This window comes from Lathyrus oleraceus, chromosome 6, assembly GCF_024323335.1.
Source record: "Lathyrus oleraceus cultivar Zhongwan6 chromosome 6, CAAS_Psat_ZW6_1.0, whole genome shotgun sequence".
In the NCBI taxonomy this organism is placed as follows: Eukaryota; Viridiplantae; Streptophyta; class Magnoliopsida; order Fabales; family Fabaceae; genus Lathyrus; species Lathyrus oleraceus.
Window position 1 is genome coordinate 431,615,110 of NC_066584.1, and position 13,304 is coordinate 431,628,413.

At 32.8% G+C, this 13,304-nt stretch overlaps 1 protein-coding gene across 3 annotated transcripts; it reads right to left on the minus strand.

Moving 5' to 3' along the window:
- Positions 1-7,043: 7,043 nt before the first annotated feature.
- LOC127091108 (uncharacterized) lies at positions 7,044-12,293 on the minus strand. Of its 3 annotated transcripts, none has more exons than XM_051029658.1 (9): positions 12,187-12,293; positions 11,790-11,863; positions 11,447-11,647; positions 11,246-11,368; positions 10,937-10,974; positions 10,756-10,855; positions 8,810-10,621; positions 7,885-7,928; positions 7,044-7,704 (listed from the first exon to the last, which is right to left on the minus strand). In XM_051029658.1, the coding sequence occupies exons 2-9, from the start codon at positions 11,856-11,858 to the stop codon at positions 7,509-7,511; spliced, it is 2,583 nt and encodes an 860-aa protein (XP_050885615.1). In that variant the 5' UTR covers positions 11,859-11,863; positions 12,187-12,293; the 3' UTR covers positions 7,044-7,508. The 3 variants fall into 3 exon arrangements, with proteins under 3 accessions (XP_050885615.1, XP_050885616.1, XP_050885614.1); XM_051029659.1 differs by lacking the exon at positions 12,187-12,293 and adding an exon at positions 12,031-12,179; XM_051029657.1 differs by lacking the exon at positions 12,187-12,293 and having other exon boundaries at positions 11,790-12,180.
- Positions 12,294-13,304: the final 1,011 nt, after the last annotated feature.

Sequence of the window (13,304 nt, forward strand, 5' to 3'; positions counted from 1 at the left end):
TCTTGAGGGTTCTATTCTGAAACATAGGGGCATTCAAGATTAATCTTCCACCTGAGTCAAGAATTATCATCATATTATCTTCAATCGACACTTTGTAGTTCTTTTCGACCAACGACCATATGCTGAGAAAATTACTTTTCATACCTGGTATGTACAGTATATTGGAAATTACTGACCTCTTGTCATCTTTCCTCATAATCAAAACATCACCAATACCTTCAACTGCTAGAGTATTGTCATTTGCAAATTTTACCATGTTCTTCATTGAGGGTTTCATGTTGACAATCCAATATTTCTTACCAGTCATGTGGGATGAGCATCCTGAGTCCAAGTACCATTGGTCCTGGAATATTTCTTCAGCTCTTCTTGTGACCATCAGAAACATCTCTTCTTCTTCATGCTTTGCAAACTTTGCATCATTATCTTGATTCTTTTGTTTTTAAGGAAAATCACTAGATTAGTGACCATGCTTCTAACAGTTGAAACACTAAATGTGACTTTTTTCAGGTTTTCGATTACCACCTATTACTCTACCTGCAACACCACCTCTTTGGTTGCTTTGGTATGATGGCTTTTTCTGATTCGACCAACCTCTTTCTTGCTGATTTCGATCATTTGAATTGGTGTAGCCTCTTCTACCTTTGTTGTCGAACAACATCCTTTTACCTTTCTTTTCTCTTGTTGACTATGCCTGCAAAGCCATATCACTCTTCGAATTTCCTGCGACTCTTTTAGTCATTCTTTGTTTATGAGATTCAAGCATTCCTTGAAGCTCTTCCTTTGTCAATGTTGACAAATCTCTTACTCTTTTATGGCTACTACCATGTGGTCGAACTTTGGAGCAAATCACCTTAAGATCTTTGAAACAACTGATCTTGATGTCAACACTTCTCCACATATCTTGATTTGATTCACCAGTTTTGTAAACCTAGTGAAAAAATAAGTGCTTTCATTGTCTTCCATTTGAAGAAATTTATACTTTTTTTGTGAGTCTATAACCCCATTTCTTCAACCTTTTATGCGCCTCCAAACGGTTTTTCAATAATTTCTCGTGCTTTTTTCCACATATCAAAATTTTCTGCAACAACACATTGATGGCTCATAAAGAGGGCTTTATAACCTTTCTTCTTCAATTCTTTGTGTGAAGACTTTACTTCATTCGTCACGTTTGCTGCAAGCGGTACCACTTCGTCCTTTACAAGATCCCAAAGATCTTGATAGAAAAAGATAACCTTTATCTACTTACACTAATTCTCATATTTCTGATTCTTCGGAACTAGGAGACTCGCCAGAAAATGCCTGTTTGGATGATTCATCACCATTGTGTTTTGCTTCACACGAATCGCTCAGCCAATGCTCTAGATACCAAATATTGGAACTTCACCAATTTACCTTCAAGAAATTCACCAAAACCTATGGAGAATTATGAACTGAATCTTGATGAACAAGAATCAATCTTTCTGAGTGGTTACTCCTCTTGTTCTTCACTCTTCAGTTGGGTGAATCAACCAACCTTGGTTACAAGATTTTGGTGCACAATGGTAATGAAAAGAAACAAAAATTGAATTAGGGAAGAAAGAGAGATTAAGGTTTTCAAATAAGGAAGAAGCATAAAATTTTGCAGAGTAACTCTCTGCTCTCAAACTGAGAATTTTATTCTTTATAAATGCAAGTATGTGTTATTTTACAATGATAGGGGTTACTCCCTATTTATAAATTTTGGGGTTGTTTTCTCCTCAAGAAAAACCCAAATACCTAATTCATCTAACACTAAAAAATTGGGCCTAAGTAAAAATTCATGTTGAGGATAACTCCTCAACACTTCGACACTTCGACCCCTAGACACTTCGATACCTAGGTGTTTTAACAACAACATGCTTCGACTCCATGAATTAAATTTTCAACATTTAAATGTCCATGTTGGACCATTAATGAAATATCACCATATTTTCACCCCAATTCTCTCATTCTCTCCATTATTCATCATTATCATGTGATTGGGTTTTCCCTAACATTTGGCAATAAGAGTTTGGTTCTTTGGTCGAACACTTAGTGTGCGAAAATGCTTTCCATCTCCAATGAACATATCCTGTAAATCTCCCAATTGTCGATGTGAAGAATTATGACAAGTGGTGCAAACATATGATCGTGTTGTTTTGTTATCAAGATTTTCTTGAAGTGATTAAGAATGATGTTAATCCACTTGTAGAAGGTGCAATAGTTGAACAAAAGACTGCACACAAGGAAGAGAAGACGAAATATTTCAAAGTTTTGTATCACATTCATCAATGTGTTGATGTTGATAATTTTGAGAAGGTTGATGATTGTACGTCCTTAAAGCAAGCTTGGGGAATCTTGGAGAAATGTTATGAAGGAGTTGATAAGGCAAAGGTGGTGAGGTTATAAACTCACAAAAGGTAGTGGTTTCTATTAAAGAGTCAAAGGATATTTCAACCATTAGAAAAGAAGTGTTTCAAAATTCTCTTTAGGCTCATGAGCAGAGATTGGACGAGAGGAATATTGAAAAGAAAGTGAAGGTAAAAGGGTGCATGAATAGAGGTAGAGGAAACTACCATAACAATGGTGGAAGGGACTCCAAAAATTCCGATAATTCAATGTTCCAAAAAGGTTAAAACACTTGCAACAAATATGGAGGATCCAACAATTACAATGGTGAAAACAATATAGGAAAAGGAGAAAGATGAAAAAATGACAAGAGTAACGTCCAATGCTACAATTTCCAAAAGCTTAAAATTTTTACTCGCGAATGTCATGCCAACAAGAATGATCCATAAGAAACTGAAGAAAATTTTGCAAGGCAAGAAGATGTTGATATCACATTGTTAATGGTGAATGATGAAGCAGAAAACAGTGCAGGAAAATGCATCCAAACTCGGGTTCAATCACTTGAAAACGTAATGGTGACTATGCTAGTAGATGCGTAATGCATCGATCAGTGGTACCTTGATTCTCATTGTTCAACACACATGATGAGAATGAATGGTTGGTTTGTTAAAATCAATCCAACAAGTAGTTGTTGTAACAGTTCACCTACATCCAATGCCTTTCTACTTTATGAATCAATTTGTGTATTGTGTAATTTGGTAAACAAAACAAGCTTGACCTCACTTAAGGGATTGAACTCGAAAAGATCCCATGACATATTGTCTAAAAATTATGAGTTTGAAACATGTTTGACATATAAAGTCGAAATTAAAAGAACTTAAAAGAAAACAACTTTTAAATGCAGTAAATGACTTAAAAGTAAAGAAATTGATTCATAAATAAATTTGTACTATTCATGGAGAACTAATTCTTGAGGCAAATCCTGCTGATTACGGGTTCCACCGCTTTGAGATTATTTTAATTCCAATTAAATTTCGATTTCTATTCAATTATTCCTATGTATTTGTTTGTTTGATTCGATTGCTTTTGTTTGCTTAACTTGATTGCTACTCATAGGATAAAATTGATTAAATTCGATTGTATGCATGTTCCTAATTTTAATTACGTGTCAACTTAGCTTATATGTTAGTTTCCCCTACTCTTTAAACTGTCATGTTTAATACGGTAAACAGGAACATAATTCACATGATATTGATAGTGATTGTCTAATTGATTTCATATTCGAATAGAATCGAAGTCGCTTAGGGGATTGGATTTACAATAGCCAGTGATAAGTCAGAACCCAAATCAGTATGATTAGCCGTTATTTTAGGATTAGCCGAAATAATCAAATATTTTTTTACTATTATTTTGTTCGAACTAAACCTTAAAACCCCAATCGTTTTCAGTTGCTAAAATTCAATACAAGAGTCCTTGTGATACGACTCTCGAATGTCTCTTCCCTAAACTACAACTTTTATTTACTCGTTTTTGACTCATGTGTGACAACAAAACAAATTGGCGTTGTTGTCGAAGACTCCTGTCAAATTTTATGATTATTAGAGTCTTAGGTGTTTGTCCTTGCGTTTTGGCCCCTCCTTTCTTGTATTTTTGGCCAACTCGCGCGTATCCGTCAAACCCGATCCGAAAACTCTGTTTCAGAAAAATCTTCCCGGAATTGAAATTTTTCCATCCCTATTTAGTATAAACAAATCAGGAGTCAAAATCTCTCACTCTTGAAAAGAGTTATGGGACACCACCCTCAAAACCCCAAATTCATCATTTTTCTATTTTTTATGATTTTTTCTTCTATTTTCTTAGTTTCAGAAAAATCCGAAAAAATTCCCAAAATTACTAATTGACTTAATTAGAATATTTTTCATGATTTTGTATTTTTTCTTCTATTTTAATCGCTTTTGCTGCTTTTCAATTGTTTTTGCTTAATAGGGACATTGTCAGCATTTTACTAATTGTTGCTTCATTCATTGCTGAATTAGTTATGTGTTTTCTCATTCTTTGTTGATTCTTATTTTGATTTTAATATGGCTGATCAAATAAATCTTAGAGAACTTGTTGTCCCTAATGAGAATTATAATGTTTTATGTATTGAAAATCTTGATGTTGTTGTACCTTTCGAATTGAAATCTGGTTTAATACACTAGTTGCCAAGGTTTAATGGTCTTGCAGGTGAGGATCCACATAAGTATTTTAAGTAATTCCAGGTTGTGTGCTCTACACGTTTGACACCTAAAGGAATCACAGAGGATCATATCAATCTCACAACATTCCCTTTCTCATTTCAAGGAGCTGCAAAAGATTGGTTGTATTATCTTGAGCCAAATTTTGTCACAAGCTGGAATGATCTAAAAAGAGTGTTACTAGAAAGATTTTTCCCTGCCTCAAGAGTTGCTTCAATAATAAAAGATATATATGGTATTATATAGGTTTACATGGAGTCATTGGCCGAATATTGGGGGAGATAGCAGGTAGTGTTGAGTTGTCCTCAACACCAAATTTTTGCTAATTCAGTACTTTTATGAAGGTCTGCTACCTATGGACAAAAACATCTTAGATGTTGCTAGTGGAGGAGCCCTTGTTGATAAGACCCCATCTACATCTAAGACCTTAATAAAAAACATATCACTCAACTTATAACAATTCACAACCAGAAGCAACTATGTGGTTCTAACAAAAGGAGTGCATGAAATTCAAGTTTATCCTTCCAACAAGGCTTTAGAAACTAGAATTGATGAGCCTACTTCATTAGTGAGACAACTAGCAGTAGGAAAAACAGAATTTGAAATATTATGTGACATTTGTACCTCTCTTGGACACCCAATAAATACTTGTCATACCTTCAAATGAAATATTAAGTGCATTGCTCAAATTGAACTTCTCAAATGAAGTATTAAACTTTAACATCACAATTCGACACCAACTCAAAACATAACAAAAGTGTCTCATCCCCGATGTTACAAGATCAGAGCATTAAACCACTAAAATACAATAGAACGATAAATAAACGAAGGTAAGTTCCAATAAGCCATCTTCCACTCACATCAACAAAATTTTACTCTTGATTATCTATAAGATGTCCATGGTGGACAACATAAAGGAAAAAGGTTAAGAATAAACTTTGATATAAAACAACATAAAGAATGCGAGGATAGATAAACATACAACACACCGCACATTCAATACACAAACCACACCATTACAATCTCACACCTTTTTCATCATAATATATTCATATGCATGAAATGTGACTCACGACATCGACATTATGCATGTGGTATCAATCAACGGTGGTTCTTCATATGAATTGGGTTCACCCTTCTGAACCTCGAGTCCACCCTTATTGACTCGGGACATGTTACCCGTTCACCCTTCTAGACTCGTAACTTGCCTCTTTCACAACAATGACACAAATGATGTATGGCATACAATTCATGCAACAATAACAACACCATGTTTATGATCCTCCTTCAAACAATAAACAACATGCAACATAGCAACAACGTAGTTCCTCCATTGAAACTACCACCACAATAAACGACGATTATATAATGTCCACATAATTAATCACCAATCATAATAACAATTCATTTTGAATCAATCACACATTCATAATATTGCACGTAAAGAAACATTATATTCATATCATTAATTAACATCAACTCCCTGAAACATTACTGGGAAAAAGTGTTACACATTAACAGAAATCCTAAATTATAACTAATACAATAACATAACACATCCAACAACTTTCAATCAAAATCAATCTTATAAAATCAAAATTTTCAAAATCAATTTTTATCAGCTCAAAACCAAATTCACGCTAAGTATTTACTAGAGTTGCAAAAGAATCATATGAAATTAATCTCAAGTTTAAGATGAAGAAGTTCTAATTTTATTTCCTTAATCCACAATAAGTTCACTTTAAAATTTAATAGAGAATGATTGAATCTTTTTAATGATTTCCAGGTGTTTACAATTTTTTTCTTTCAAATTTAGAATTGTTTCTAATTAGTAATGCTAATGAAATTGCAAGACCTTGAAAGTGCTTTAAATAAAGACATAAAAGAAACATCATGATTCAAATTATGGCTCACTGGAATCAATCTTTTAGGAAATAAAAGACAAGATCTTTTACACCATGATTAGAATCATCCAAATATCTAAAAACTCAAATTTGAAGGCATGTTCAGAAACAATTTAGATAATCTTGCCTTGGTGAGGTTGATTAGATTAAATAACTAAAAATGAGAAGCTTAATCTTAAAACACTAATCACCAATTTTACAAACAGATTAAGATGATTAGGGTGGATAAATAAACATCCTCAATTACAGTCCTTCTTAAGCCTTCTTACTGATGCTTCTCCAAGCTACAGGTCTTCTTTAGACACCTGAAATGAAACTCTACCTACCATCTTTTCTTCAACATAGGATGCCTAAGCTTTTTCTTTCTAATGATTGAATTTGTGATCCTGTATTATCTTGTCTAGCTACTCAATTATTGTAAATTGTAACACTGTTATTTTCATAGATGTATAGTGGAACAAAAAGTCATGATTGATCGGCAAACTATGAGGAAATATGAAGTGATGAGATAAGTAGTAAATTTGAAGCTTATACAAGAAGGTATTGTTCTTCACCATTTCTATTTAGTACGAAATATTTTTATTAGAAACACAAAATTGAACATTATTTGTATATTTCCAGACTACATAGTCTGTTTTTCTTTCTTTTTATTCTGTCCACATTCTCAATCACAGGTCTCATTTATGTTTACATTGCATACAAAGAATGTCAAACTGATGATAAACCAAATTCTACATGTGGCCTATATGTATATGAGACTCTGACATCAATTTATACGGCATGAATTTTGGAGTTCCCGTGTTTCAGAGATCTCTAGTTACCTCGCGAATGCATCGTTCGAGCATAAATATTGGACTGTGCAGCCCAGTAGTAAAACGGTTAGTTGATGTACAGGATACATAGGTCACAACAGAAGTGCAAAAAATAGAGGTTAAATATGGTTCCATCGTTCTGGTAATTATGATCATATCCTGCTTCCTTTGTAACCCCCTCGTATGAAACACAACACCTGTAAAGATTTCTAGATCTTCTTACCATTCTTGAGATTCCGTACAGCCATAACAAGTTGTTGTCTTTCTCCCTCTACCTCTGCAAATTTCAGACTAATCTCTGAATATCTTTCTTCCATTTCTTTCAGTTCAGTTTCCATAGTTGTGTTCTTTCCCTTTAGAATTTCCACTTCTTTCAATAATTCCTTTGAAAGGCGTTCAGCATCACTGTCAGTGTTAGGAGACAAAAGTTAACTCAAGTTAGTTCTTGGATGAGAGGTGAGACATAACCATAAATCTGACATTGTGATTGTGGCCCAAAACGTTGTGTAATGTATGGATTGAGGATTCATGATTGTATGCAAAGCAACTAGGAATTCAGATGGAAAGAAATGAATCTGATTTTACCTTTCTTCGGACTTGCTAATAGAAGTGTTTACAGCATCATTTCCCTATTCATGTTACAAATATAAACAGTATAAGCTATTCTGGGACATCAATATCAAATAATTTGCGCAAAGCAATACTATAGATAAAGATTGATCAAATATTTTCTTTTAGCATATTTTATGTTTGAGACCTGCTTATTACCTTGTCATATATTAACATCACCCTCACTCGGTAAAGTTGATTTTTCTTAAGAATCACACTATGAGATGTACTAGAAAGATGTGTAGTTCAAATATTTTCTCTCCAGTATAAAAAATGTTAATATATGTGGTAGAAAGCTGTATGGACCATATATAAAGCACAAATTCCGACACAAGCACCTGACGCAACACGTGGACGTTGCTGATGTAAAAGACATGAGACACTTCTACATATATGATAGTATTTGATCTTCGCCTATCCATTTACTATTGAAAAAGTTTAAAACGATCTGACTGAATTTTATATCTTTAACCTCTTATTGGCCAATATTGCTTCGACGCATCTTTAACCCTTTTAGATGTATTTGAAATTTGTCCAAGAAATGTATAAGATGTGTCTAAAGCAAAGAAAAATCTTTTTTGGGATTGAATTGTCTGACATGTGTCATATGAGTGTCGTACAAGTGTCGAGTGTCGTACAAGTGTCATATGATTGTCGGACACTGTGACACACCTAATCCTAGAAGTGTCTATGCTTTATATCATATCATTTTGGAAACTGAACTCCTTGGATTCCAACATTATTGTTAATTTCCTTTCTTTCTATTCATGATTTAGGGACACTATATAATAAACTCATCAGAAAGATGCTACCATTTAACATGCCATTACAGGCTATAGGCAACGGCAATAAGTATGTTCTTTATATTATCTGATAAGAAGTATGGCTCCTGAGAAATTACCTTATGCATTTCTGATTTTGACTTCTTAACATTACCCTTAGCAGCCTCATTTTCTCTTGAAATCAAATTCATATGTAATGCTGCACCTCGTCCTTTGTTATTCTTGAGCTTCTTTTCCATAGCACTTAGTTCTGCTTCTTTCTTCTTAAGCTCTCCTTCTAACTGAGATACATGTTTCTTCATATTTTCTTTGTCCACTTGTTCTCTCTGCAAACTGTGTTTTATTTCATTATGCTGGATTTCAAGCATTTCAATTTTCTTTGAAAATGTAGCATCCTTTTCATCCCTGAGCCTTTGTGCATCCTCGAGTTCTTTAGTCTTTACTTCTAGCTCTCGTGACATCTGTTCTATTGTTTTTTCTTTAGAAATTATTTGTTTCAAGAGCTCTTCCACTTTCGATTCATGTTGATCTGTAATAAGCCTGAGCTCTTGATTGCATTTCTGGAGCGTTTCTTCCATAAGCTTGTTGTGGTTCCGCAATTCATCAGCTTCTGCAACTTCTTTCGCGATCATCTTCTCGTTCTCTTCAACTTTGCATGCCATTTCAATAGAAAGTGATTTATATTCCTCCTGAAGACGTTCAGATGCGACAGCATTATTGTGTCTCGTTTTTCTCAGTGATTCTTCTGCTTGTATGGCCCGTTCTTCCTGCTCGGTTATCGCACTTTGCATGGCATGGAGATCTTCTTTGTATTTATCTGCCTGAATTCTCAGTTCTTTCTCTAAAGACTTAACTTCATTTTCAAGTTCCTTGATGGAGACCAAAGATGATGAAAATTCATCTTCCTGCATCTCTATCTTTTCTTCGAGTCTCTTTACTTGGGATTCAAGTTGTTGTATCGTAACTAAAGAAGCTGAATGCTCAATTTTTAACATGATGCGTTGTGCTTCCTCTTGCTTTAATCTTGTAGAGATATCCTCATTTTCATTCTCAAGAATATCATACTCCAATGTGAGCTCTTTTAAAAGCGTGCTTAGCTCCTCGCGTTGTTTACCGCAACTCTCTATTTCACTATTCTGTTCTGCAACTTTCTGCCGCAAAACATCTAATTCTGTGTCAATATCACGCTCTTTAGCAATCTTTTGAGATTTCATTTTGGATGATAGATCCAATATTTCCTCGTTCTTTTGTTCTAGCATTTCTTCAAGGTCTGTCACAGCCAAAAGAAGTTCAGAATTTGAGTTCTGTGTTTTCAGCAGTTGCAACTGAAGATTTCCACTCGTTTCTTTTTCATAAACAAGCTCTTCCTTTAATGCCTCTAACTGAATCCTAGTATTTTCAACATCAGACTTCAAGGTTTTAGAGGTTTTGGTCTCATTGTTAACACTATTGAAGTTCTGTTGGGACCTGAGTTGCTCATATTTAGTTTTCAATGAATCTCTCTCGTCTCTGAGACCGTTGATTTGTCTCGATAAATTCTGCCCCCGACTGCTTTCTTTTTCTACCTGCTTCCGAAGCGCTTGTAACTCCAGTTCCGATAGTTCTGCCTGCCTCTTCAGAGAAGCAATTTCACTTTTGAGATCTTCAGCGGCATTGCCGGAAGCCTCCTGCAATCTTTCTCTTGGAATATTCTCTTCCGCGCTGTTTGTCCAGTCACCTAAACTTCCATCTGATGCTGAACCAATCGACCATCCTGTATTTGACCTCTTATGCACTTGATTTTGTGTTGCGTTGGTGTCAACCGGTCCTCTAGGTGGCATCGAGTTCTGTCTGAAGCTATGAGGATCATCCCATGAAGCTACCTTAGGACTGATGCCATTAGATGCATTCTGTTCAGAATACTCAGATCTACTCTTGGCCACGTTCTCATTCTATACGATAACAATAAAAAAAACTAAAGTAAGTATGATTTTATAAAGTACTCAGTAGATAAGCTCAAATAAGTCAATCCAAACAGACCATAAATATAATTGCTAGGATATATAAGTATCTTACAAGACCTTACATCATCAAGATTGTAACTTTCTTCTGTACTGCCATAGCTCAATTGATGTCTCAAACTTCCCTCATTATGAAGTCCCGCAGCTCCATTATCTTCCCCATTTCTGCAAATAAAGCATGATTGTTAGTTCAAAGGGGGAAAATTGCAATGGTTAAATTAACAGTATGTTATGGTTCATTTTCACCTTTCAGCAGCATATCCTTCAACATTCTGAATAGTTACCTGTTTCAACAACTCTAATGTGAGAAGTTACGAATTTAATAAGAAATTACTTTTAATATGTGTAAAACTTTATATATCATCAATCAATCAAAAATCACTTTTGTATGCAGATTAGTTATCATTTAACCATGACAAAACAAATAGAGACCATATTTAACTAGGGTTTAACTGAGACGACATTTTTTGAGCCCTGCGCGGTAGTCCACCTAGCCCGCCTTTTAAAGATAAATTGTGAATGATCTATTGTGTAAAAGAGATAGAGGGTACTAACATGTAAAACTACGCCTGAATTGGCAAATTTCAATGGTAGAGAAACAGTAACTGGCTCAGTTTCTGCTAAAAAATCGGCAAAATCAACAGAAGCTTCTCCCAAATAGCCGGATTTCGAAGAACCCTAGAAAGATCCATAAAAAAGATTTAGACTTTCCAACAAACATGTCCTTTAACACAAATCACAGACACAAGTTCTTACAGTTGAAACAATGAAGTGGTAGATTTTCTCATGGAGAATCCCTGATTTTGAATCCCTAACAAGTTTAACCGGTTCAAAAATTGGATTCTCCCATAAACAAGTCCCATCTTGTACAGCAGTTTTCTCTAATTTCACCGTTGTTTTCCCAACATCATCTGGTACCAAAGATACCATCAGTGCAGACTTTTTCATCTTCGGAACCTAATCAAAAATCAGATTCATTAAAAAAAACACAAGATCAGACACTGTCAGCAGACATTATCAAACAAACATTTGTAAATTTCAAACATCCTAGGAAACATGTTTTTTTTCCAGAAAACAATGTTTTTTTTTGTTTACTTACCTGGGTTGCTTGAAAATCCAATTTGAACACAGCTTTGATCTTGTTTTTCTTGCTCCATGATTTGAACATTTTATCTGACAGATAAATATGGTGGTTACTGGTTGCAGTGTTGTGGATGCAAAAGAAGCCTTATAAGATAAACATTATTGATGGGAGGTGCAATGTTATGATTTGTGAAAATCTGAAATTAATTTTTGTGATAAAGTCTGTTAATGACTTGAATTGAAGAATGAGGTGTTACGATTTTCTGAATGCAAAAGAGTCTTGTGAAGTCAAGCCTGATTTGTTGGTTGATTGAGATGCTGAACTTGTATGATTAGCAAAGTAATTAAAAAAAAGAGAATTAAAATTTGATACTGTATAAATATATTATGAGAACTTAGAAGAAGGTTCTTACGAATGGCTTTGTTTTCTGCTTTTTAGCAAGGACAAGGAAAATGGATTCTTGTCATATTTAAGAATTTGGTACATTGGTCACCATTGGATTTAGATCTCATAGTTTGCAAGATAGGTAGGTTTAGATTTTATTTTAAAATTAAATTTTTAATTTGATTCATTGTATTTTTTGGTATGTGATTCATTCTATTTTGATCTAGTTATCAAAAGTGTCGATTAAACACTTAAAGAAAATGTAATTTTAACTAATATTATATAGTTTAATGTTTAATTAAAATATTAAATTATATAAGTAATTTAAAATAACAGACAGGATTTACGCGGTCATCGAAATATTTATCAGATATCTTATATCATTATAATAGAATCATTTTTGTAACCCAAAAAAACTTTTGAAAAAATTTAATATAATAAAATTTAAATAAAAATAGAAGGCAGACAATAATAAATTATTCTATTGTTTTTTATCAGTTTATTTTGCTATTTTAAAAATATTTTTATAATGTTATATATTTTTATTTTTAAAAAAATTGATAATATTTTTTTTTAAATTCATGAAAAATTATTTAAATAGTTTTTATAAAATATTATTATAAATATTTCAATTTCTTATTATAACTTTTTTATATTAAAATTTCAAAAAAAAATATCTAAATTTAAAGATATTTTAACTAGTTTTTTATAAAATTATTTTTAAAATATATTTTTTTAGAAATATTATGTGATTTTTAATATGTTTTAACTTTCAATAATATATATTTATATTATTAGATGTTAGAATTTGTTTTTTAATTTATAAAAAAATGATAATAAATAACTACAAAGATTGTGTATATAATATTTTTAAAAAAATAAAAAAATAAAAATTTAAGTTAAAACAAACGATCCCAAAATTTAAAAAATTGAATATTTTATCGTTATAAAATTACACAGTCCATGCAGAATTTAGTGTATTTTGAATATTGACTCAATTTTAGATTTTTTGTTTTAATTTTTTTTTTAAATGATTTTTATAATCTTACATGTTTTATTTTTTAATTAAATAAAAATTTAATTTAAAAATTTATTTTTAAAATATTATTTTAAATATTTTATCATTTTAACTTTTTTGAGTATCAA